Source organism: Cetorhinus maximus, chromosome 21, assembly GCF_964194155.1.
Source record: "Cetorhinus maximus chromosome 21, sCetMax3.hap1.1, whole genome shotgun sequence".
Lineage (NCBI taxonomy): Eukaryota > Metazoa > Chordata > Chondrichthyes > Lamniformes > Cetorhinidae > Cetorhinus > Cetorhinus maximus.
In genome coordinates this window covers 2,450,339-2,476,719 of record NC_135899.1, presented here as the reverse complement: position 1 = coordinate 2,476,719, position 26,381 = coordinate 2,450,339, and the positions used below count along the sequence as shown (strand labels likewise).

The 26,381-nt window shown below is 49.5% G+C and overlaps 2 protein-coding genes across 2 annotated transcripts in view; both read right to left on the bottom strand.

The window, feature by feature from the left end:
* The window catches only part of LOC144695488 (TNF receptor-associated factor 2-like), a 498,558-nt gene that overhangs the window by 6,844 nt on the left and 465,333 nt on the right, over nucleotides 1-26,381 (bottom strand). The window contains exons 3-6 of the mRNA XM_078566367.1: nucleotides 11,129-11,183; nucleotides 5,218-5,322; nucleotides 3,285-3,458; nucleotides 1,339-1,413 (exon numbers count right to left, since the gene is read on the bottom strand). Coding sequence (XP_078422493.1) covers nucleotides 1,339-1,413; nucleotides 3,285-3,458; nucleotides 5,218-5,322; nucleotides 11,129-11,183 — 409 coding nt within the window. The remainder of the gene's footprint in view (nucleotides 1-1,338; nucleotides 1,414-3,284; nucleotides 3,459-5,217; nucleotides 5,323-11,128; nucleotides 11,184-26,381) is intronic.
* Nucleotides 11,508-26,381, bottom strand: part of LOC144695430 (early estrogen-induced gene 1 protein-like) — a 44,987-nt gene continuing 30,113 nt past the window's right edge. The window contains exon 5 of the mRNA XM_078566319.1: nucleotides 11,508-11,612. Within this exon, the coding sequence (XP_078422445.1) occupies nucleotides 11,508-11,612 (105 nt within the window). The remainder of the gene's footprint in view (nucleotides 11,613-26,381) is intronic.

The window sequence follows — 26,381 nt, the reverse complement described above, 5'->3', positions numbered from 1 at the left end:
TAGAGAGCTGGAGAGGTTTGAGGGGGTTTGTTGGGGTGGGGAGAGATCAAGAGCTTCGGACCTTGGCAGCTGAAAGCACAGTCAGCAGTGGTGGAACGATTAAAATCAGGGATTCACAAGAGGCCAAATTCGAGTAGCGCAAATATCCTGGAAGGTTGTCGGGCAGGATGAGGTTACACAAAGTATCATCACACCAGATTCCATTCACCCATCACTCCAGTGCTCAGTGACCCACACTGGGTCCCAGTTACACAGTGCCTCGATCTTACAATTCCCCTGCCGGCTTTCGAATCTGTCGACAACTTCAGCCCCCTTCCCCCCCACCCCCTCAATCCGTCCACGGCTTTGCAATACCTCTCCCCCAACCCCCGATCTCTGTAATCTCCTCTGACCTCTCAACCCTCCGAGGTGAGCACAGTGCTCCAATTCCGGCGTCTTGAGCACCCACAATTTTAATGTCTCCACCACTGGTGGCTGCACCTTCAGCTGCCCAGGCCCCAGGTTCTAGAATTTCCTCCTTACACCTCTCTGCGTTGCCACCTCTCTCTCTCTCTCTCTCTCTCTCCCTCCTTAAAACTCTCTCTTTTGACTACGCTTTTGGTCGCCTGACTGAATGGTTCTGTATGTGGCTCGGTGTTAGATGATGTTTGATAATGTTGCTGGGACAGTCGATTACAGTCAAGGTGCTATATAAGTACAAACTGTTGTTGTTGGAAGGACAGGAATGCTTGGAGGTCTCAGATTACCCGGCTACTCCCTGGGATGGAGGGATTGTTTTATGAAGAGAGATTGTGGAGACTGGGCCTGAATTCTCTAGAGTTTCAAAGAATAAAAGGTGTCCTCATTGAAACTTACAAAATTCTTTCAGGGTGCGACAGGGTAAATTTGGTTAGGATGTTTCCCTTGGCTTGGGAGGGGTGGGGTGGTGGTCTAGAAACAGGGGACACAGTCTCAGAATAAGGGGCAGGTTATTTAGGACTGAAGTGAGGAGGAATTTCTTCAGTCAGAGGGCGGTGAATCTTTGGAATTCTCCACCCCAGAGAAGTGTAGCAGCTCAGTCATTGAGTATGTTCAAGACAGAAATCGATAGATTTCTGGATACTACTGACATTAAGGGATATGGAGATAGTGGGGAAAAAGGACGCAAGAGGTAGCTGATCAACCATGATCTGTTTGAATGGTGGAGCAGGTACGATGGGCTGAATGGCCTACTCCTAGTTCCATGTTCCTATTTAATAAGGCCCATATTTACCTTATACAGGGCACACAATGTTACAGATTCTCCACTGCCCATGAATAGATATGCTAATCGTCTAGGATGGTAAATGAGTTCTTTACCTCATCCTTGCTCAGTCCTTTCCTGCCACACAAGGAGCATTCCTCTTTGCATTGAGAGCACAGGGCAACGTGTTCCTGAGGGAAGAAGCAAAGTAATCCATTAGAGTAGAGCCAGTGGCTCAGCAACCTGATTTCAGTAGTTCAATCTTGCACCTTTTTTTGAATTACCCAGAAGGATGGAGGGCCTATAGTTCCCCACCTCTTTCTCCATGGCAACACCTCAATCAGAGTTAACTTGCCAACCAATTAGTTCCCTTTTTCCCTTTAGTATAAATGGTTGTGATCGTCTGAAGTTTGGAATTCTTGCTTTTGTCCTGATGAGGACAATAAATGGGAGGATACTGAGAGCTGTAGAGGAAGTGAGGGACCTTGGAATGAATGTCCACAGATCCCTGAAGATAGCAGGACAGGCTGATAAGGTGGTTAAGAAGGCATATGGAATCCTTTCATTTATTAGACGAGGTATGGAATATAAGAGCAGGGAGGTTATGTTGGAACTATATAAAACTTTAGTTAGGCCACAACTTGAGTACTGTGTGCAATTCTGGTCACCTCATTACAGAAAGGATGTAATTGCATTCGAGAGGGTGCAGGGGAGATTTACGAGGATGTTTCCAGGACTGGAAAATTGCAGCTATGAGGAAAGATTGGAGAGGCTGTGGGTTGTTCTCCTTGGAGCAGAGGAGGCTGAGGGGAGATTTGATTGAGATGCACAAAATTGTGATGGGCCTGGATAGAGTGGATGGGAAGGGCCTATTTACCTTAGCAGAGAGGTTAGTGACTAGGGGGGAGCGTACAGACTGTGACACAAAAGGCATAGCAGCTATGTAAGGTGGGTTGACGGCCCAGGGGATCTTTTTCTGTCCGTCATCGTCCGTCTTTTATTGAAGTCCTCAAACCGCCCCGAGGACTCTTTTTAAGCGCGGTCACTATTGTGATGTCACATAGTTGCCCGGGCCATTCAGCCCAACAGATCCATACTGGCATTTACGCTCCACACGAACCTCCTCCCAGCCCCCTTCATCTCACCTCACCGGCATTTCCTCCTGTTCCTTTCTGACTGGGCTGTTTAATCGAGCTTCCCCAGGTCAACATGGCGTCTATTGCAAGGGGAATGGAATATAAAAGTAGGGAAGTGTTGCTGCAACTGTACAGGACCTTAGTTAGACTGCATCTGGAGTACTGTGTACAGTGTTGGTCTCCTTACTTAAAGAGGGATATAATTGCGTTAGAAGCAGTTCAGAGAAGGTTCACTCGACTGATTCCTGGGATGAAGGGGTTTGTCTTATGAGGAAAGGTTGGTCAGGTTGGGCCTGCACTCATTGGAGTTTAGAAGAATGAGAGGTGATCTTATTGAAACAAAGATGATCCTGAGGGGGTTTGACAGGGTGGACGCTGAGAGGATGGTTCCCCTTGTGGAGGGAACAAGTGAGAGGGGCACAGTTTAAAAAATTAGGGGTCTTCCCATTTAAGATGGAGATGAAGAGAAATCTTTTTTTCTCAGAGGGCCATTAGTCTGTGGAATTCTCTCCCCCCGGTGAGCAATAGAGGCTGGGGCGTTGAATATATTCAAGGCTGAGATAGGCAGATTCTTAATCAACACAGGGGTGGGTGGGGGCCGGTGGTGGTCAAGGTTTATGGAGGGGGGCAAACAGGAAAGTGGAGTTGAGGCCACGATCAGATCAGCCATGATCTTATTGAATGGCAGAGCAGACTTGAAGGGCCGAATGGCCTACTCCTGCTCCTAATCCTTGTGTCCTTGTCAGAGTACAACAGAGTAAAAACAGGCTGGTCTCACACTTCCCCTAAGAAAAACGTGCCCCGCTCCTTTAAGCTCAGCATCTGTCTCTTCCACATTGCCAAGAAGTCATTGCTGCATGTCCCTCATTTCTCGCATCGTCTGCTAATTTGAGAAGGTCTATAGGCAAGGCCGCGGGGTACTCCACCTTGATCAGAGTGCAGGCACACGGGGTGTCACAGTAAGGGCAGTGCTGCATCCTCCACTCACACTCCTCCGCCTCATGGTTCCTCATTTCCTTCCTGGGTCCGACCGCGCTGCAGCCAAACGGGGCGTTGGCGCAAGGCTCCACCTGGACAGCACACTGAGCACGGTGGCAGTTCTGTGGGTGACGAGAGAAGGGGCAAAGGCTAAGCGTTTGTTCAGCGTTGCCCTTCACCTGCCTGCTCAACCTGTTTTCTGTCCCTCCCAGGCGAGCACCTGACCAATGAATCCAAACGCACGGCCGCCAACGCTGCAAAACGCGAGACTTCTTTCTTTTAAAAAAAGAGTCACTGCCATACATTTAGCTCCTTGGCCCCTCAGCGCAGTGAAAAGCACTCTTGCCCGGGTCAGAGGGTCATGGCTCAAACCCCCATTCCAGAGGCTTGAGCCAATAACGCAGGGCACCCAATGCAGTACCGAGGGAAAGCTGCAATGTCAGAGGTACCATCTTTTTGGCTGAGGCATTAAACTGAGGTCTGTCATGCCTCTCAAGTGGAATGCTCCCCACTTGCCTGGATGAGTGCAGCTCCCACAACACTCAAGAAGCTCGACACCATCCAGGACAAAGCAGCCCCGCTTGATTGGCACCCCATCCACAAACCTTCACTCCCTCCACCACCGACACACAGTAGCTCAGTGTGTACCATTTACAAGATGCACTGCAGGAATTCACCAAGGCTCTTTTGACAGCACCTTCCAAACCCATGACCACTACCACCTAGAAGGACAAGGGCAGCAGATAGATGGGAACCACCACCACCTGGAAGTTCCCCTCCAAGTTACTCACCACCCTGACTTGGAAATATATCGGCGTTCCTTCACTGTTGCTGGGTCAAAATCCTGGAACTCCCTCCCTACCAGCACTGTGAGTGTACCTACACCACATGGACTGCAGCGGTTCAAGAAGGCAGCTCAACACCACCTTCTCAAGGGCAATTAGGGATGGGCAATAAATGCTGGCCCAGCCAGCGAGGCCCACATCCCATGAAAGAATAAAGAAAAAAATGTGAAGGGGGCTACCCACTTATTAGCCAAGACTAATAAGGTTCAACATTTTCAAAAAAAACAGATAGAATTACTGGACGATGGGTTAGAGGCGGGTGCAGAGGGGAGGGGAGCAGTGGTGGGCGTTTGAAGATTAAACCCAACCACCAACTCAAGGCCAGTGCAGGTTTATCATAAATATCACAGCTATTCAACCATCCACAGCATCACAGAATTGTTACAGTGCAGAAGGAGGCCATTCAGCCCATCGTGTCAGCTGAACAGCTCCATGCTGCCGTCTCCTATTCCATTTCATCTCACCCCATCAACATATCCTTCTATTCCTTTCTCCCTCATTTGCTTTTCTAGTTTCCCCTTGAGGGCATCTATGCTGTTCTCCCCAACCCCCACTCCCTGTGCTAGCGAATTCCATGTGCTCAACACTTTCTGGGTTCAGGAGTTTCTCCCGAATTCCCTATTGGATTTAATAGTGACCATCTTATATTTCTAGCCCCTAGTTCTGGTCTTGCCTGCAAGTGGACTCATCTGCTCTATACCTACCCTATCAAACCCTTTCATGTTCTTACCACCTCCATCTGTTCACCCTTCAATCCTCTCTTTTCAAGTGATAGGAGTTCCAGCCTGTTCAATTTCTCCTGGTGGGCGTAAGTAACCTTTCAGTTCTGGTAGAATTCTACTAAAATCATTTTTGCGCTTTCTCCAGACTTGTATCTTATTGGGCTTAGGGCCAGAATGGTTCAAAGGACCATTAACCCCCCCAATAAACCCTCAATAATGTGTAACCCATCTCAAAGCAGCAAGGACAGAAAGGGGCCACAGCGAGGATGGCTGAGGTGTAGACACAGGCCTCGCTCTCCAATAAGGCTACTAACCAGATAGCTGCGGAGGGAACCCTTCCAGTCACAGCCAGCCTTCTGCTCAGAACACTCAACCACTGTGGCAAAGGCATCATTCTCAGCCGCTCGGTCCGCATATACCTGCACAAGGGAACCAGAGGAGAGGTTACAAAGGTCCGGCACTTGCTTGAACTGCTGGCTCAGAGGGTGGCGAGGTGTACACTGACTCACCACAACTTACATTTATATAGCGCCTTTGGTGCAATAACATTTCCCAAGGGCGCTTCACAGGAGCGATGGTCAAACGCTTGACATCACGGCACTGAAGGGGATTGTGGGGCAGGTGATTCAAAAGCATGGTCAAAACGGTTAGTTTTAAGGAGCATTTTAAGACGACGAGAGAGGGAGGGAGAGAAGGAAGCAAGTGGGGTTTAAAGGGGATTCTAGAGAGAGAGGGAGCAGGGGAAGCAGGGGGGTTTAACGGGGATTCTAGAGAGAGAGCGGGGAAGAGGGGGGGTTTAAAGGGCATTCTAGGGAAAGGGAGAGAAGCAGAGAAGTTGGGAACCAACATGGCTGAAGGCACAGCCAGCAATAGTGGAGCATAATCGTAGAACATAAGGACATAAGAAGTAGGAACAGGAGTAGACCATTCGGCCCCTCGAGCCTGCTCCGCCATTCAATAAAATCATGGCTGATCTTCTTGTGTTTCGATTTCCACATTCCCATCTAGCCCCGATAACCTTTGATCCCCTTGCCTAACAAGAATCTATCTACCTCCGCCTTAAAAATATTCAATGACCCCCCCTCCACCACCTTCTGAGTCACAAGAAGAGGCTGGGGTTGGAGGCCTTCAGAGATTGCTGAGGTCCCCCTTTCCAATCCCACAGAACCCGACAAAACATCAGGTTTAAAGCTACAAACTACACATTCCACTGTCTGACATGAGAGCATAAAGATTGAACGCTGCTTCAAGAATTATTGGAGGCTGCAGCCCAATTTGGTTTGGACAGGTTTAAGCGTCTGTTCCGATTGCAAACAAAGGGATTTGGCATGAACAGGTTAGTTATTTTGCAAATTATGATCCTCGACCTTTCAGCACATCACTCTCCCGAGTCCCAATATTGAGCCCTAATGGATAATGCAGCAGTCAAGTTGCCTAGCATCAATCTTGGAGGGGTTACAGTGACACTGTTCTCAATCTTCTCTGCCTAGCTGCACATGAAGCTACCAATTTCTTCCCCTGTTTTCCATCACCTGGGCCTTTCTATAACAAAGACGATTTTTTTCTGTGGTTATGTTGTTAGACTAGCTCTTAACCAGAAGAAGCGGCTTGGCCTCAACAACAATTTGCATTTACATAGCACCCTTAATGGAGCAAAACGTCCCAAGGCGTCTCACCAATGGGTGTTACCAGCCAGATTCCGAGAGTTGTTACAGTGCAGAGGGAGGTTATTCGGCCCATCGTGCCTGTACCAGCTCTCCGAATGAGCATTATGACCTAGCGCCATTGCCCTGCCTTTTCCCCATACCTCTGCACATTGTTTCTATTCAAATAATCATCTCATGCCCTCTTGAATGCCTCGATTGAACCTGCCTCCACCACACTACCAGACAGTGCATTCCAGACTCGACCCGCTCACTGTGTGAAGAAGTTTTATCTCACATCGCATTTGCTTCTTTATATCTGTGTCCTCTCGTTCTCGATCCTTTTACTAACAGGAACAGCTTCTCCCTATCTACTCTGTCCAGTCCCCTCATGATTTTGAACATCTCTATCAAAACTCCTCTTAGCCTTCTCCTCTCCAAGGAGAACAGTCCCAACTTTTCCAATCCTCATAGCTGAAGTTTCTCATCCCTGGAACCATTCTTGTAAACCTCTTTTGCACTCTCTCCAATGTGTTCACATACTTCCTATAATATGGTGCCCAGAACTATCCACATTACTCCAGCTGAGATCTAATTTTTGTCTTATATAAGCTCAGCATAACCTCTTTGCTCTTGTACTCTATGCCCCTATTAATAAAGCCCAGGATACTATATGCTTTATTAACTGCTCTCTCCACTTGTCCTGCCACTCTCAGTGGTCAATGTATATATACACCCAGGTCTCTCTGCTCCTGCACCCCTTTAAGAATTGTACCTCTTATTTTATGCTGTCTCTCCATGTTCTTCCTACCAAAATAAATCACCTCACACTTCTCTACAATGAACTTCATCTGTCCCTATCTGCCCACTCCACTAACTTATCTATGTCCTTTAGAAATTCTACACTGTCCTCCTCACAGTTTACAATGCTTCTAAATTCCATATCATCCGCAAACTTTGAAATTGTCCCCTGCACACCAAGATCTAGATCATTAATATAGATCAGGAAAAGCAAGGGTCCCAATACCGACACCTGGGGAACTCCACTACAAACCTTCCTCCAGCCCGAAAAATATATTCATTGACTATTACCCTCTGTTTGCTACTACTCAACACATTCTGTATCCACGTTGCTACTGTCTCTTTGACATTGAACACAAAACAATATCAGGACAGGCAACCAAAAGCTTGGTCAAAGATGTTTCAAGAAACAGCCCAAAAGGAGGAAAGCAAAGTAGAGCAGCGGAGAGATCTCGGGAGGAAATTCCAGACGGAGGGATGAAGGAAATCGGGGACGGAGGAAGTTAGCGTTGGAGGAGCGCAGAAATCCTAGAAGGTTGAGGGCTGCAGAGATTACAGGGATAGTAAAGGGAGAAGCCAAGGAGGGATTTGAACTCACAAGTATGAGAAGTTAAAGTTGGAATTTAAAGGTTACGAATAGAAAAGCAGTACATTATTTAAATGGAGAGAGATTGCAGAGCTCTGAGGTGCAGAGGGATCTGGGTGTCCTGGTCCAACAAGTGATTAGGAAGGCAAATGGAATGCTGGTGTTAATTGTGAGGGGAATGGAATATAAAAGCAGGAATGTTTTGCTACAGTTGTACAGGGTGTTGGTGAGGCCACATCTGGAGAACTGGGTACAGTATTGGTCTCCTTACTTAAGAAAGGATTGAATAGCATGAGAGTCAGCTCAGGGGAAGTTCACGCGACTGATACCTGGGATGTTGGGGGAAGGGGGTAGGGTGGGGATGTAATCTTATAAGGAAAGGTTGGACCCATATCCATTGGAGTTTAGAAAATTGAGGGGTGACCTTATTGAAACATATAAGATTCTGAGGGGACTTGACAGAGTGGATGCTGATAGGATGTTTCGCCTTATGATGGGGACTAGAACCAGAGGACACAGTTTAAAAATAAGGGGCCTCCCATTTAAGTCAGAGATGAGGAGAATTTTTTCCCTCTGAGGACCACAGTCTATTGAATTCTCTTCCCTGGAGAGCAGTGGAGTCAGGGTAATTGAACATTTTTTAAGGCTGAGTTAGGTAGATTCTTGATTGACAAAGGAGTCAAAGGTTATAGAGGGGAGACAGGAAGGTGGAGATGTGGCCACAATCAGATCAGCTTTGATCTTATTGAATAGCAGAGCAGGTTCAGATGGTTTACTCCTGCTCCCAATTCGCATGCTCGTATGAACCTTTTGCCTTTGTCAGCAGGGAATGTTTGGAGTGGGGTTTGAACCCACAACTTTCCAATTCGAGGGGTCCAAACGTTGCTGCTGAAGGCCCACTCCTTCCAGCTCATCATTAATAGGACCAAACAACCACCTTGGGGTTTACACATACGAGGAGGAGATCCTTCAGGCCAGCCTTTAACTCAAATCAGTCCAGGTGGCTTCTCGTAGCCAAGGATATCCAGGAGTTACTGACTGAGAGTCTATTTATACACCGAGGTGCCCCATGTCGGATGACTCACTCGAAACCATTCTGTGGTGATTCCAATACACTACACCACCAGTAGCAATGTCACAGTGAATTCGCACTGGGATGTACGCCATGTGCAGGATAACACAAGTCTCCATGTTTATAAACCTCAAGCCTTAGCACAAATGATCCCAGCTTCTTACGCTAATCCTTTGATGCTTCTTAGACTGCACGTGGAGTAGTGTGTGCAGTTTTGTTCCCCTTACCTCAGAAAGGACATTATTGTCAAAGAGGGAGTGCAAACGAAGGTTCACCAGACTTGTTCCAGGGATGGTGGGACTGCCCTATGGAGAGAGACTGGGGAAACCGGGCCGGTATTCTCTGGAGTTCTGAAGAATGAGAGGTAATCTCATTGAAACCCACAAAATACTTAAAGGAACAGACAGGGTAGATGCAGGTAAGATGCTTCCCCGGGTCGAGGAGTCGAGAACCAGGGGACACAATTTCAAAATAAGGGGGAAGCCACCGAGGGCCGAGATGAGGAGAATCTTTTTTACTCGGAGGGTGGTGAATCTTTGGAATTCTCTGTGGAAGCTCAGTCATCGAGTAAGTTTAAAGCAGAGGTTGACAGATTGCTAAATATCAATAACATAAAGGAATATGGAGATAGTGTGGGGGGAAAAAGGCATTGAAGTGGCTGACCAGCCATCGTCATATTGAATGACGGAGCAGTCTTGATGGGCTGAGGTGAGAGTGACTGCCCTTGACATCAAGGCAGCAATTGACCGAGTGTGGCATCAAGGAGCCCTAGCAAAACTGGAGTCAATGGGAATCAGGGGGAAAACTCTCCACTGATTGGAGTCATACCTAACACAAAGGAAGATGGTTGTGGTTGTTGGAGGTCAGTCATCTCAGCTCCAGGACATCACTGCAGGAGTTCCTCAGGGTCGTGTCCTCGGCCCAACCATCTTCAGCTGCTTCATCAATAACCTTCCTTCCTTCCATCATAAGATCAGAAGTGGGGATGTTTGCTGATGTTTGCACAATGTTCAGCACTATTCGCGACTCCTCAGATGCTGAACCAGTCCATGTCCAAATGCAGAAAGACCTGGACAATATCCAGGCTTGGGCTGACATGCGGTAAGTGACATTTGCAAGTAATATTCACAAGTGCCAGGCAATAACCATCCCCAACAAGAGAGAATCTAAACATCACCCCTTAATGTTCAATGGCATTACCATCACTGAATCCCCCACTATCAACATCCTGGGGGTTACCATTGGCCAGAAACTGAACTGGACTAGCCATATAAATACTGTGGCTACAAGAGCCACCCTTTCAGGCAGTGAGTTCCAGACTCCCACCACCCTCTGGGTGAAAAACTTTCTCCTCAACTACCCTCTTAGCCTTCTACCTCTTACCTTAAATCTATGCCCCTTGGTTATTGACCCCTCTACTAATGGAAAAGGGGCCTTCCTATCCACCCTATCTATGTCCCTCATAATCTATCAGGTCCCCTCTCAACCTTCGCTGCTCCAAGGAAAACAACCCCAGCCTATCCAATCTTTCCTCATAGCTCAGACCCTCCAGCCCAGGTAGCATCCTGGTAAATCTCTTCTGCAACCTCATCCTTCCTATAATGTGGTGACCAGAACTGCACACAGTACTCCAGTTGTGGCCTAACCAGCATTTTATACAGTTCCTGCATAACCTCCCTGTGCTTGTATTCTATGCCTCGGCTAATAAAGGCAAGTATCCCATAGGCCTTCCTAACCACCTTATCTACCTGCTCTGCTACCCTCAGGGATCTGTGATGTGCACACCAAGGTCCCTCTGATCTTCAGTACTTTCCAGGTCCTACCATTCATAGTGTAATCCTTTGCCTTGTTAGCCCTCCCTAAGTGTATTACCTCACCCTTTTCCGGGTTGAATTCCATTTGCCACTGCTCTGCTCACCTGACCAGTCCATTGATATCCTCCTGCAGTTTATGTCTATCCTCCTCACTATTTACCATCCTACCGATTTTCGTGTCATCCACGAACTTCTTGCGCTCTGGGATGTCCTGAGGCCGTGAAAGGGGCTATATAAATGCATATCTTTCTTCCCTTCTTTTGACGTTTTTTTCCAATATAAAAAAGAAGAGGAGTTTGTGCCACTGACCTGTGAACGATTAAACCTTTCTTGACAAATGCAGCAAACTGCTTCATCGGAGGTCCTGAAATACAATGGAATAAAATGAGCCCATGTGAGTCCTTTTGGACAAAGCTAACAAACAGCAAAACACAACAAGAAGACAAAAATAGCTGCACTTGCCAGAAACCTGAAATTAAAAAACACAGAAAATGCTGGAAATACTCAGCGGGTCTGGAGAGAGAATCTGAGTTAACATTTCGGCCCTGTGTCCCTTCATCAGAACGGGACACGTTAACTATGGAGCAGGTTCTTAAAAGAAACCCAGAGACATGGATAGGGTGGGAGCGGGGTGGGGGGAGCGTGGGAACAAAAGGGAAGGTCTGTGATAGGCTGGAAACAGGAACCATCAAATGACTTGCGCCCCGTAGATGTAGCGAGCAGGTTTTCGGCAGTCAAGAGGGGAATCACTCCCGTGTCGGTCAGATCGAGTGAGGAACAGCAGATTTCCTCCCTAAATGACAAGCAGTGAATCAGATGGGTTTTTGTGACAATGTGGACCGACCGAGGCCACAGCACTCAAACTGCAGAAGCGGGGTGAGGAGGGGGGGTTGGAAACGAGAACCAGAGAAGCTGAAAGCACACAGGCTGGCTTTTATATTTCAGTTTGTCCAGCGAACGCGACCGTGCCCTTGATATTAACACATTAGTTGGTGCTTGAAACAATATAGGCAGAGAGACTGATTAACTGAACAAACACTGATGGTTTATTGGAACTAAGAACAGGACACTAACACCATGTGTGCTTCTTCAATAACTCCCAGCTCTAGACTCTCAGTTACCCAAGAGGCCCACGTTGTGTAGCGATTGGTCAATACAGTCACAACATCAGTTAACTACATTCTCTTAAAGGTACATAGCACTCCACTTTACCACACTGGCCACAATCAGTGGGGCTAGGGGAACCAGAGTTGACGATGGAGGGAGAGCCCGGGAGAGTAGTTTTCAGACTGTAACTGCGTGACTAAAGCATTTCCTCGAAGCAAAAAAAGAGAGAGAGAGAGAGACAGCGAGCACCATTTCCAACGCTCCAGGAAACAGTTTCGAGAGAAAGAAGCCCAGTCTGCTGTAAGTGTTGCCAATCCCTCCAGGATTGCCCTGGAGACTCCAGGAATTGAAGTTGAATTTTCAGGACTCTGCTGTGCGCCAAGACCCAGGAGAACAACCATCGAGGCGTTGAAAAGTACTTTCCTTTTCCACTTTTATTGGACACTTTTACTAGTTATAAAAGTATTGGAAACTGTGGGGGTGGTGGGGGTGGGGGGAGGTTGGAGAAGCTGTTTGACTGGGGCAGCATGATTGGATTTCAGAGTTGATGTGATAAAACCTCAAGGAATATGTCCAGACAGAGTTGGGAACTTTATTTTACATATGCTGGCACACACACAAAAAAAAAGAGACGGTTGTAGTTTTTGTTTTTTAACGTGTTTTTGTAATTTGCACTACCCCTCCCATCCTCTCCCACCAATAATGGATTGGAGGGCCTGGTGGATGCTAGAGAAACAATGTTGAGGGTGAAGGCAGTCATTCAGGCCAATTCTCCCAGGATTTCCCCTGCAGTCTCCAGCCAAAGTTACAGAGGGAGACCTGGCGGGGGTGGTGGGGGGGGGAAACTCCCACTGAATTTCTAACCTTTTCCACCAGGCCTCCTCATCAAACTATGACAGAATTCAACCATTTATTGCTGCTTTAGCAAAGCGCTTGAAAATACCCTTGTCATCCATTGACTACAAAGCTCGGGGGGAGGCTGAAGGCGATAGATGTTTGGACTCAAAAGGAATCAAAGGGACACGGGTGTCAGGCAGGAAAGTGGAGGTGAGGGAGATGAGCAGTCATGACCTTACTGAATGGCGGAGCGGGCTTGAGGGGCCATACGTCCGGCTCCTGCTCCTATTCCTATATCTTACGTTCTGGTGTTTGATCCTCCGCGCTGTTGTAGTCGAACGCGGCTTAACCCCGCTAAGGAAGTTTTGTTTTTTCCCCTCTTGTGAAGGCCCTGGGGCTTTGGCACACAGGAGCTGGCACTGTTCCCACACCCTACCCGAGTGCCAGTGGGATCACGTAGATTGGCAGGAGTGCGCGGGGAGCTCTTGGGGCACAGTGGGTGGCACCCCATGCCTCAGAGCCAGCAGCTCCAGGTTCGAGTCCCAGCCAAGGGCTTGACGGCCACGGAAGGTGCATTCACAACAGGGCCAAACAGGTCGAGGGTCACCCTCCAACGCGTGCCAACGGCAGGTGGGTAAGAGCGGGAGAGATTCCTGGTCAGCCACGTGTTGGAGAGAACATCACTCTCCCCAGCTCTGTTACCTCAGCAGCCCGGACTTCCCGGAGTGAACTGTAACACAGCAGCCCCGCCGCCATGAATGCATGACCATGGCTCAGCTGATCCTGATCCTATTTCATCCCAAGGAAAGGGCTGCTAGATGAGCCATCGGCAGTCACAATCCTGACCCAACCACCACTCCGTTACCCAATGACGCTCACCGGTGAGGAGATCCAACACCAAATCAGCTGCACCACTTCTACAAATTACAGCATCAAGTGTTTGCTGACTAAAATCCTCGTTCACAGAGCAGTTTTCACCATCACTCTCCCATGCTGCAGTGAGATCTGGACTGTGCGTTGTATGAACATACAAATTCGGAGCAGGAGTAGGCCACTCGGCCCCTCGAGCCTGCTCCCCCATTCAATAAGATCATGGCTGAACTGAATGTAACCTCAACCCCACATTCTCCCACACCCCCCCAACCCCCGATAACCTTTCACCCCCTTGTTCATCAAGACTCTATCTAGCTCTGCCTTAAAAATAAAAATATGCTTCCACCGCCTTTTGAGGAAGAGAGTTCCAAAGACTCACGGCCCTCTGAGAGGAAACATTTTCCTCATCTCTGTCTTAAACAAGTGACCCCCTATTTTTAAACAGTGACCCCTAGTTCTGGATTCTCCCACAAGAGGAAACATCCTCTCCACATCCACCCTGTCAAGACCCCTCAGGATCTTAAAGGTTTCAATTAAGTCGCCTCTTACTCTTCTAAGTTCCAGTGGATACAAGCCTAACTTGTCCAACCTTTCCTCATAAGACAACCCGTCCCTTCCTGGTATTAGTCTAGTAAACATTCCCTGAACTGCTTCTAATGCATTTACATCTTTCATTAAATAAAGAGACTAGTACTGAACACAATACTCCAGATGTGGTCTCACCAATGCCCTGTACAACTGGAGCATACTTTTGTAATCAATTCCCTTCAATAAACGATAACATTCTATTAGCTTTCCCAATTACCTGCTGAACCTGCAAACTAACTTTTTGTGATTCATCACATCACATCAGAGACACATCAGTGCGCCAGAGAAATTCCAGCAACAATGCCTCCGCCCCATCCTGCGGATTCAATGGGAGGACCGTCAAACAAACACTAGTGTCCTTCTTGAAACTAGCTCCACAACCATTCAGGCAAAACTGCAGCAAAATCAACTACGATGGACTGGTCACTGTGCCTGGATGGCCAAAAAAAAACCATCTCTCCCACAGGGCCCTGTTTTCTCAAATGGCCAGGCTTCCAGAGGAGGACAAAGAAAACGCTTCAAAGAACCCTGAAGCTCTCCTTGAAACGTGGCTGCATTGACATGAATAACTGGGAGGAGCTTGCCAGCAATTGTTCAGAAGGGCAGTCCAACTTGTGCATCAAGCTGCATCACGCTCCGAGTCCCAACGTCTTCATGATGTGACCGAGCGATGGCAGAGAAGGAAAGAGAAGGAAATGAATCCTGCTCTCCGCCTCCCACTGCCTCGAGGGAACGCCCTGCCCCCACGTGCTGAAAGATCTGCGGGTCGAGAATCGGCCTCTTCGCTCGCATGAAGACCCACGGACGGAACTCATGACCGTGAGTGGATGCCATCGCTGAATTGAGGGGCAGCCGGAGGTGATGGTCACAGTGGTCTCTATTTTTACCTCAACGCAGATTGGCTACTTCACTATAAACTGCAGCTCAGACCTCAACACTTGCTGTAGCTCAGTGGGTGGCATTCTCCTCTGGGAGTGGGGGGACGGTTGTGGGTTCAGAGATTCAAGCACTTAGAATCGAGGCCGACAGTCCCCAGTGCTGCACTGAAGGAGCCCTGTGCTGCCTTCCAAATCAGGCATTAAACCGAGACCCTGTGCTGCAAAACACTTTGGCACCTCTGGAGGCTGTGAACAGTGAAAACCCAAGCCTTTTGCGTATTCATTCATCCATGGCATGTGGGCATCGCTGGCTAGGACAGCATTTAATGCCCATCCCTAACTGCCCTTGTTCAGAGGTCATTTAAAAGTCAACCACATGGCTGTGGATCTGCAGTCACACGTTGGTCAACTGATTTCATTCTCCAACCCAGGTGGCTTTTTACAACAATGATTTCATGGTCATCATTAGACTTTTAATTCCGGATTTTTATTGAATTCAAATTCCACCATCTGCTGTGGTGGGATTTGAACCCGGGTCCCTGGGGCATTAACCTAAATCTCTAGTCCAGTAGACAATACCACTACGCTACCGCCTCCCATTAACATGGGCCAGTCCCACATGGGTGAGTCACTGACCCATTGAATAAGCAAGTGGGGGGTGGGGGGGAATGGATGGAGCGGATTCTAATGCCTGAGCTATTACATAATGTACAAGACCAGGTAGAAGGGGGAAGTGAAGAGTAACGTGAGAGGAAGACCAGACTGCAGTCAGCTGTGGTGAGCTGAGTGTAAACACTGCCCCAAAAGGAAACCACTACCACCTCATTGCAAGGTTTCGTTCTGACTCGGCCCCTGCATGTCACAGTTCTCCGAAACACAAAATGTTATTTTCTGTTCGGATTACGGGGAAAGTTCAGTGAATATCAGCCAGCCAAGAGATCGGGAAGGTTGGTGGGGGGAGAGAGAGAATGTTTCAGCTGCAAGTGTCAGCTATTCAAGGCTGAGATAGACAGATGTTTAATCAGTAAGGGAATCAAGGGTTACAGGGAAAAGGCAGGAAAGTGGAGTTGAAGATGATCAGATCAGCCATGATCTCGTTGAATGGCAGAGCAGACTCGATGGGCCGAATGGCCTACTTCTGCTCTTATGTCTTAAGGTCTTATCCAGGCTGACACCTCAGAGCAGCAACTGAGGAAGGGGCTTTCAAGAAAGGATGTTGGAGTCCACTGTCCCTTTTGTCTGGAGCTCCTTCCAAAAGGGTTATCCTTCTGTAACTCTGATTGCACCAAACAAATTCCTCACAGACCAACAGGGCACCATGTGAGAAACCATCGAATTTAACGTGCATGTCGATGTGACATTAACGATGGGAGACTGGGGAGGAAAATTTCATCTTGTGCCAGAGCACATCAGCAACAATAGCGAATTGGATAGCTGCCCCATTTACACCCAGCTCAACGCTCTCTTCAGTAGACACCCAGATGCCTGTGGGCATTGGAGGGAGGGCCTGTCCTCCGGATCATGCAGTGTGCACTATAATATCAGCAGCAAGGTCATCACAAGATACCAGCAGTGAGATCCCCGGGGAGTGTGCAGATACATGCAGTGAGACTCAGGGAAGTGTGCAGATACCAGCAGTGAGATCCCAGGGGAATGTGCATATACCAGCAGTGAGATCCCCAGGGAGTGTACAGATACCAGCAGTGAGATCCCCAAGAGTGTGCAGATACCAGCAGTGAGATCCCCAAGAGTATGCAGATACCAGCAGTGAGATCCTCGGGGAGTGTGCAGATACAAGCAGTGAGATCCCAGGGGAGTGTGCAGATACAAGCAGTGAGATCCAGGGAAGTGTGCAGATACCAGCAGTGAGATCCCCGGGGAGTGTGCACATACCAGCAGTGAGATCCCCAAGAGTATGCAGATACCAGCAGTGAGATCCCCGGGGAGTGTGCAGATACAAGCAGTGAGATCCCAGGGGAGTGTGCAGATACAAGCAGTGAGATCCAGGGAAGTGTGCAGATACCAGCAGTGAGATCCCCTGGGAGCGTGCAGATATCAGCAGTGAGATCCCCTGGGAGCGTGCAGGTATCAGCAATGAGATCCCAGGGGAGTGAGTAGATATCAGCAGTGAGATCCCCCGGGGAGAGAGTAGATATCAGCAGTGAGATCCCCCGGGGATTGAGTAGATATCAGCAGTGAGATCCCCCGGGGAGTGAGTAGATATCAGCAGTGAGATCCCCGGATAGTGTGCAGATACCAGCAGTGAGGTCCCCCGGGGATAGAGTCGATACCAGCAGTGAGATCCCCGGGTAGAAGTAGATATCAGCAGTGAGATCCCCCGGGGAGTGAGTAGATACCAGCAGTGAGATCCCCCAGGAGTGAGTAGATACCAGCAGTGAGATCCCCCGGGGAGTGAGTAGATATCAGCAGTGAGATCCCCCGGGGAGAGAGTAGATATCAGCAGTGAGATCCCCCGGGGAGAGAGTAGATACCAGCAGTGAGATCCCCCAGGAGTGAGTAGATATCAGCAGTGAGATCCCCCGGGGAGTGAGTAGATATCAGCAGTGAGATCCCCCGGGGAGAGAGTAGATATCAGCAGTGAGATCCCCGGGGAGAGAGTAGATATCAGCAGTGAGATCCCCCGGGGAGAGAGTAGATATCAGCAGTGAGATCCCCTGGGGAGCGAGCAGATATCAGCAGTGAGATCCCCCGGGGAGAGAGTAGATATCAGCAGTGAGATCCCCGGGGAGAGAGTAGATATCAGCAGTGAGATCCCCCGGGGAGAGAGTAGATACCAGCAGTGAGATCCCCCGGGGAGAGAGTAGATATCAGCAGTGAGATCCCCCGGGGAGAGAGTAGATACCAGCAGTGAGATCCCCCGGGGAGAGAGTAGATATCAGCAGTGAGATCCCCCGGGGAGTGAGTAGATATCAGCAGTGAGATCCCCCGGGGAGAGAGTAGATATCAGCAGTGAAATCCCTCGGGGAGCGAGCAGATATCAGCAGTGAGATCCCCCGGGGAGAGAGCAGGTATTACAGTGAGTAGGCAGAGGTTGTGAGGGGATGGAGGGTAGGAAGTCATACTTCATATGTCTGTTGACTAGCAGAATCGTGCTATTTTACACACTTGTCTCACACCGAGGGCAATCTTGCCCTTAAAGAATGTACACATAACAGAACACACAAACATCTTAGTGAGTGGCCTCCTCCATTCAGATATTTAAACGTATGTTCCCCTGTAGCTATCACCGATGCCTCTGTATCCACCTCCATTTGGATGGGTTTCCCGTTGACTTCCACTGTTACATAGATTGGCTGTTTTACCCATTTTTAAGTTGTGTAGTGAGTAAATATCTGACTCTCTTTCTTCCGGCTCCTCTATTACATGGATTTCATGATTTCTGCCTTTTTAAATTGAAATTTTGTCTCCACCTGTCTTTACAATATTGCTAATGTGCCCATGGCGATGGTGGTAGAAACACTCGGTTCTGGGAAATTGTCATTGGTTTGTAGACTGTCTGGTTCCAATTCTGCCATTATTAATGTGGGTTTGATCTGTTAACCCATTGCTTTTCACGGGTCTGTTAATGGCGGCTGTTTCCTGCCTTTCCGCGGAGTCCTGCGCTTCTGCTCCATTCCCCGATGTGAAGGACGGAGCTATTTTGTGCTCCCCTGATTGATTCGGAATCCCTGACTGCGCGTCTCCATCGCGAGCACCAACTCCAGCACCTTGCTGAAGTCTATATTCGTTTCTGACAACAACTGTTTTTAAATGGCGTCTTCGTTAATCCCACATACTAATCAGCCTCTTACCATGCCGGTGATCAATATCCCCAACTCACAGGGCTCTGTCGGTTGTTTAAAGGCTGCTACACAGCAAGCGACTGGCTCTCCAACGGCACCTTGAATTGAATTTAAAATGCTTCTCCAACCAGACTCTAAGCTACTCTTAACATCATAGCCCGCACTACACAGCAATTGGGTCATACAGTCACGTGGTCAATCTGCTCACACCCTCTCCAGTGCAATCACATCCTTCCTATAGTGTGGCGACCAGAACTGCACACAGTACTCCAGCTGTGGCCTAACTAGCATTTTATACAGCTCCAACATAACCTCCCTGCTCTTATGCTCTATGCCTCGGTTAATAAAGGCAGGTATCCCATATGCCTTATTAACCACCTTATCTACCTGTGCTGCTGCCTTCAGGGCTCTATGGACATGTACACCAAGATCCCTCTGCTCCTCTGTACTTCCTAGGGTCCTACCATTCATTGTGAATTCCCTTGTCGTGTTAGTCCTCCCAAAATGCATCACCTCACACCTCTCAGGGTTAAATTCCATTTGCCACTGCTCTGCCCATCTTACCAGCCCATCTATATTGTCCTGTAATCTAAGGCTTTCCTCCTCACTATTTACAACACCACCAATTTCCGTGTCACCTGCAAACTTACTGATCATACCTCCTATATTCACGTCTAAATCATTAATGTACACTACAAACAGCAAGGGTCCCAGCACCGATCCCTGCGGTACACCACTCGTCACAGGCTTCCAATCGTAAAAACAAACTTTGACCTCCGCCTCCTGCTACTGAGCCAATTTTAGATCCAGTTTCGATGAGGCAGTGCAAAGGAAGATTCAAGCAGACTTGTAAACTAAAGAAGAAGCTCAATGAATTCTACAATGTAGGAGAGCCTGAAAACAACAAATTCAGACATTTACTCGTTGTTTAATCTGAAAGTTTGAAAGACAGAACCAATATTTATCACAGTGAAAGTAATTGGCAAACTGGTTAGAATGGAAGTGGTCATGGGAGCTTTCACTACAGTAATTGGGGAACATACCTTCAGATATTTGAATAATGGTGAGCATCAATTAAGTTTAGAAGAAATAGCCGCCAAGCTAAAAACATATACGGGTGAAGACATTCAAGTAAAAGGCATAAGCAGAGTAACTGTCCATTATGTAAACCAATCAGCCCTGATGGTGGTAATAGGTAAAGGGCCAAGTCTTCTGGGGCAAAATTGGTTAAAGGAGATTAAGTCAGAACGGGCTAAATGTTCCAGTTGAGAGCAAGTGGGCTACCAGAGCTACTTAGAAAGCATGCCACTGTCTTTAAAGGGAAAATCCAGGGCCTTCAGGCCAAGATTCATGTGGACCCCTCACCTCATGAAGGCGAGACAGGTGCCATAAGCCCAGCGAGCAAAAGTCGACAGTGAACTGAACAGACTCGAAAAGCTGGGCATTATAGAACATGTCCAGTTCTCAGAATGGGCAGCACCCATAGCCCCCGTCCTTAAGCCCAACCAAAGCGTCCGAATTTGTGGAGACTACAAACTGACGGTTAATAAAGTAGCTAAGCTAGACAGGCACCCTATTCCAAAAATCGAAGACCTGTATGCCAAGCTGGCAGGAGGGACAATGTACACTAAGCTTGACACGAGTCATGCTTATCAACAATTAGAGTTGGGTAATGCCTCCCGGGAATTTGTCACACTTAATACCCACAAAGGGTTGTACCAATATACACGATTGCCTTTCGTTGTCTCCTCCGCTTACGCCATCTTTCAGAGAACAATGGAAAGTTTACTGCAGGGGCTGCCCCAGGTTCTGGTCTATTTAGACGATGTATTGGTGACACGATTCACTGAAAAAGAGCATTTGGCAAACTTAGAGTAAGTCTTAAAACGTTTCTTGCAGGCTGGAGGGCATTTGAAAAAAGGTGCACATTCCAAGCAAGGGAGATGATCTATTTGGATCACCGGGTAGATTCACAGGGCCTCCACCCGGTTGAGGAAAAAGAGAGAGCCATAAGAGAGGCACCGGTGCCAAAGAACGGATCAGAGCTCAAACCATTCCGAGGAATGATCAACTACTATGGGCGGTCCTTACCCAATTTGTCTACAGCGTTGGCCCCCCTGCATTCTCTACTCAAAAAGAACCAACATTGGTCTTGGAAGATGTCCCAGAAAGAAGCTTTCATGAAGGTGAAACAATTGTTGAACTAGTCAATCTATTAGCGCATTATGACCAGACGAAAGAATTGATGCTGACATGTGATGCATCTCCCTACAGAGTGGGAGCAGTGCTCTCTCATCGGATGGATGCCGTCACGGAACAGCCAATAGGTTGCGTATCAGGAACGCTCAATAGCAGAAAAGGGATACTCTCAGATAGAAAAAGATGGCCTGTCCTTCATTTTTGGTGTCAAGAAATTTCACCAGTATGTACACGGTCATCATTTTACAATTGTTTAGACAACAAACCATTGCTAGGATTGTTTAGCAAGGACAAGGCTATACCACCCTTAGCCTCAGCAAGAATACAACAATGGGCCTTATTTCAGGCAGCATACAAATACATTCTTGTACATAGGCCTGGTAATCAAATCACAAATGCCAATCCCCTTAGTCGTTTGCCTTTATAAGAAAATGATGAGCAAGTTCCTGCGGAAGAACTTGTTTTACTGTTAAATTTTTTAGATTCCTCACCACTATGTGCTCGACAGCTCAGAGGCTGGACAATTCAGGACCCAGCCCTATCTGAGGTATGAGAAAAAGTGCTACAGGGTGGGTCACAGGAGCCCGTATCTGACAAAATGAAACCGCATTTCAACAGAAGACGTGAAATAACCAGCCAGGATGACATCTTATTGTGGGGAGCACGAGTGATAGTTCCCCCAAAGGGAAGGGGGCCACTTTTTAGTGAACTACACAGTGCCCATCCAGGAATTCCCCGAATGAAGACCATATAACGGAGCTATCTATGATGACCTGGGATGGATGGCCCCATTCGGTCTCTCTCTCTCTCTCTGCCCCCGTTCGGTCTCTCTCTCTCTCTCTCTGCCCCCGTTCGGTCTCTCTCTCTCTCTCTCTGCCCCCGTTCGGTCTCTCTCTCTCTCTCTGCCCCCGTTCAGTCTCTCTCTCTCTCTCTCTCTCTCTGCCCCCGTTCGGTCTCTCTCTCTCTCTCTCTGCCCCTGTTCGGTCTCTCTCTCTCTCTCTCTCTGCCCCCGTTCGGTCTCTCTCTCTCTCTGCCCCCGTTCGGTCTCTCTCTCTCTGCCTCCGTTCGGTCTCTCTCTCTCTCTCTCTCTGCCCCCGTTCGGTCTCGGTCTCTCTCTCTCTGCCTCCGTTTGGTCTCTCTCTCTCTGCCTCCGTTCGGTCTCTCTCTCTCTCTCTGCCCCCGTTCGGTCTCGGTCTCTCTCTCTCTCTCTCTGCCCCCGTTCGGTCTCGGTCTCTCTCTCTCTCTCTCTGCCCCCGTTCGGTCTCTCTCTCTCTCTCTCTGCCCCCGTTCGGTCTCTCTCTCTCTCTCTCTGCCCCCATTCGGTCTCTCTCTCTCTCCCTCTGCCCCCATTGGGTCTCTCTCTCTGCCCCCATTCGGTCTCTCTCTCTGCCCCCATTCGGTCTCTCTCTCTGCCCCCATTCGCTCTCTATCTCTGCCCCCATTCGGTCTTGTCTCCCTCTCTCTCTGCCCCCATTCGGTCTTGTCTCTCTCTCGCACTGCCCCCAATCTCTCTCTCTCTCTCTCTCTGCCCCCATTCTCTCCCTCCCTCTCTCTCTCTCTCTCTATGCCCCGATTCTCTCTCTCTCTCTCTCACTCTCTGCCCCCATTCTCTCTCTCTCTCTCTCTCTCTGCCCCCATTCTCTCTCTCTCACTCTCTGCCCCCATTCTCTCTCACTCACTCTCTCTGCCCCCATTCTCTCTCTCTCTCTGCCCCCATTCTCTCTCTCTCTCTCTCTCTGCCCCCATTCTCTCTCTCTCTCTCTCTCTGCCCCCATTCTCTCTCTCTCTCTCTCTCTGCCCCCATTCTCTCTCTCTCTCTCTGCCCCATTCTCTCTCTCTCTCTCTCTCTCTGCCCCCATTCTCTCTCTCTCTCTCTCTCTCTCTCTGCCCCCATTCTCTCTCTCTCTCTCTCTCTGCCCCCATTCTCTCTCTCTCTCTCTGCCCCCATTCTCTCTCTCTCTCTCTCTCTGCCCCCATTCTCTCTCTCTCTCTCTCTCTGCCCCCATTCTCTCTCTCTCTCTCTCTGCGCCCATTCTCTCTCTCTCTCTCTCTCTCTCTCTACCCCCATTCTCTCTCTCTCTCTCTGCCCCATTCTCTCTCTCTCTCTCTCTCTCTCTGCCCCCATTCTCTCTCTCTCTCTCTCTCTCTGCCCCCATTCTGTCTCTCTCTCTCTCTGCCCCCATTCTCTCTCTCTCTCTGCCCTCATTCTCTCTCTCTCTCTCTGCCCCCATTCTCTCTCTCTCTCTCTCTCTGCCCCCATTCTCTCTCTCTCTCTGCCCCCATTCTCTCTCTCTCTCTCTCTGCCCCCATTCTCTCTCTCTCTCTCTCTCTGCCCCCATTCTCTCTCTCTCTCTCTCTCTCTCTCTGCCCCCATTCTCTCTCTCTCTCTCTCTGCCCCCATTCTCTCTCTCTCTCTCTCTGCCCCCATTCTCTCTCTCTCTCTCTCTGCCCCCATTCTCTCTCTCTCTCTCTCTCTCTCTCTCTGCCCCCCATTCTCTCTCTCTCTCTCTCTCTCTCTCTCTCTCTCTCTCTGCCCCCATTCTCTCTCTCTCTCTCTCTCTCTCTCTCTCGGCCCCCATTCTCTCTCTCTCTCTCTCTCGGCCCCCATTCTCTCTCTCTCTCTGCCCCCATTCTCTCTCTCTCTCTCTCTGCCCCCATTCTCTCTCTCTCTCTGCCCCCATTCTCTCTCTCTCTCTCTCTCTCTCTCTGCCCCCATTCTCTCTCACTCTCTCTCTCTGCCCCCATTCTCTCCCTCTCTCTCTCTCTCTCTCTGCCCCCATTCTCTCCCTCTCTCTCTCTCTGCCCCCATTCTCTCTCTCTCTCTCTCTGCCCCCATTCTCTCTCTCTCTCTGCCCCCATTCTCTCTCTCTCTCTCTCTCGGCCCCCATTCTCTCTCTCTCGGCCCCCATTCTCACTCTCTCTCTCTCGGCCCCCATTCTCACTCTCTCTCTCTCGGCCCCCATTCTCACTCTCTCTCTCTCTCTGCCCCCATTCTCTCTCTCTCTCTCTCTCTGCCCCCATTCTCTCTCTCTCTCTCTCTGCCCCCATTCTCTCTCTCCCTCTGCCCCCATTCTCTCTCTCTCTCCCTCTGCCCCCATTCTCTCACTCTGTCTCTCTGTCCCCATTCTCTCTCTCTGCCCCCGTTCTCTCTCTCTCTGCCCCCGTTCTCTCTCTCTCTGCCCCCGTTCTCTCTCTCTCTCTCTCTGCCCCCGTTCTCTCTCTCTCTCTCTCTGCCCCCGTTCTCTCCCTCTGCCCCCATTCTCTCTCTCTCTCTCTCTCTCTCTGCCCCCTTTTCTCTCTCTCTCTCTGCCCCCATTCTCTCTCTCTCTCTCTGCCCCCATTCTGTCTCTCTCTCTCTCTCTGCCCCCATTCTGTCTCTCTCTCTCTCTCTCTGCCCCATTCTGTCTCTCTCTCTCTCTCTCTGCCCCATTCTGTCTCTCTCTCTCTCTCTGCCCCATTCTGTCTCTATCTCTCTCTCTGCCCCATTCTGTCTCTATCTCTCTCTCTCTGCCCCATTCTGTCTCTCTCTCTCTCTCTCTCTCTCTCTTCCCCTCTGCCCCATTCTGTCTCTCTCTCTTTCTCTACCCTTCTGCCCCCATTCTGTCACTCTCTCTCTCTCTCCCCCCCTCTGCCCCCATTCTGTCTCTCTCTCTCTCTCTCTCTCCCTCTGCCCCCATTCTGTCTCTCTCTCTCCCTCTCACTCTGCCCCCATTCTGTCTCTCTCTCTCCCTCTCCCTCTGCCCCCATTCTGTCTCTCTCTCTCTCTCTCTCTCTCCCTCTGCCCCCATTCTGTCTCTCTCTATCCATCTCCCTCTGCCCCCATTCTGTCTCTCACTCTCTCTCTCTCTCTCTCCCTCTGCCCGGATTCTGTCTCTCTGTCTCTTCCTCTCTCTCTGCCCCATTCTGTCTCTCTCTCTCTGCCCCATTCTGTCTCTCTCTCTCTCTGCCCCATTCTGTCTGTCTCTCTCTCTCTGCCCCCATTCTGTCTCTCTCTCTCTCTCTCTCTCTCTCTGCCCCCATTCTGTCTCTGTCTCTCTCTCTCCCTCTCCCTCTGCCCCCATTCTGTCTGTCTCTCTCTCTCTCTCTCCCTCTGCCCCCATTCTGTCTCTCTCTCTCTCTCTCTCTTCCCCTCTGCCCCATTCTGTCTCTCTCTCTCTCTCTCTCTCCCCCTCTGCCCCCATTCTGTCTCTCTCTCTCTGCCCCCATTCTGTCTCTCTCTCTCGTCCTCTCTGCCCCATTCTGTCTCTCTCTCTCTACCATTCTGCCCCCATTCTGTCTCTCTCTCTCTCTCTCTCTCCCCCCCTCTGCCCCCATTCTGTCTGTCTCTCTCTCTCTCTCCCTCCCCCCCTTCTGTCTCTCTCTCTCTCTCTCCCTCTGCCCCCATTCTGTCTCTCCCTCTCTCTCCCTCTGCCCCCATTCTGTCTCCCTCTCTCCATCTCCCTCTGCCCCCATTCTGTCTCTCTCTCTTCCTCTCCCTCTGTCCCCATTCTGTCTCTCTCTCTCTCTCTCCCTCTCCCTCTGCCCCCATTCTGTATCTCTCTCTCTCTCTCTCCCTCTGCCCCCATTCTGTCTCTCTCTCTCCCCCTCTCCCTCTGCCCCCATTCTGTCTCTCTCTCTCTCCCTCTCCCTCTGCCCCCATTCTGTCTCTCTCTCTCTCTCTCTCTCCCTCTGCCCCCATTCTGTCTCCTCTCTCTCTCTCCCTCTGCCCCCGTTCTCTCTCTCTCTCTCTCTGCCCCCGTTCTCTCCCTCTGCCCCCATTCTCTCTCTCTCTCTCTCACTCTCTGCCCCCTTTTCTCTCTCTCTCTCTCTGCCCCCATTCTCTCTCTCTCTCTCTGCCCCCATTCTGTCTCTCTCTCTCTCTCTCTCTCTGCCCCATTCTGTCTCTCTCTCTCTCTCTCTGCCCCATTCTGTCTCTCTCTCTCTCTCTCTGCCCCATTCTGTCTCTCTCTCTCTCTCTGCCCCATTCTGTCTCTATCTCTCTCTCTGCCCCATTCTGTCTCTATCTCTCTCTCTCTGCCCCATTCTGTCTCTCTCTCTCTCTCTCTCTCTTCCCCTCTGCCCCATTCTGTCTCTCTCTCTTTCTCTACCCTTCTGCCCCCATTCTGTCACTCTCTCTCTCTCTCCCCCCCTCTGCCCCCATTCTGTCTCTCTCTCTCTCTCTCTCTCTCTCCCTCTGCCCCCATTCTGTCTCTCTCTCTCCCTCTCACTCTGCCCCCATTCTATCTCTCTCTCTCCCTCTCCCTCTGCCCCCATTCTGTCTCTCTCTCTCTCTCTCTC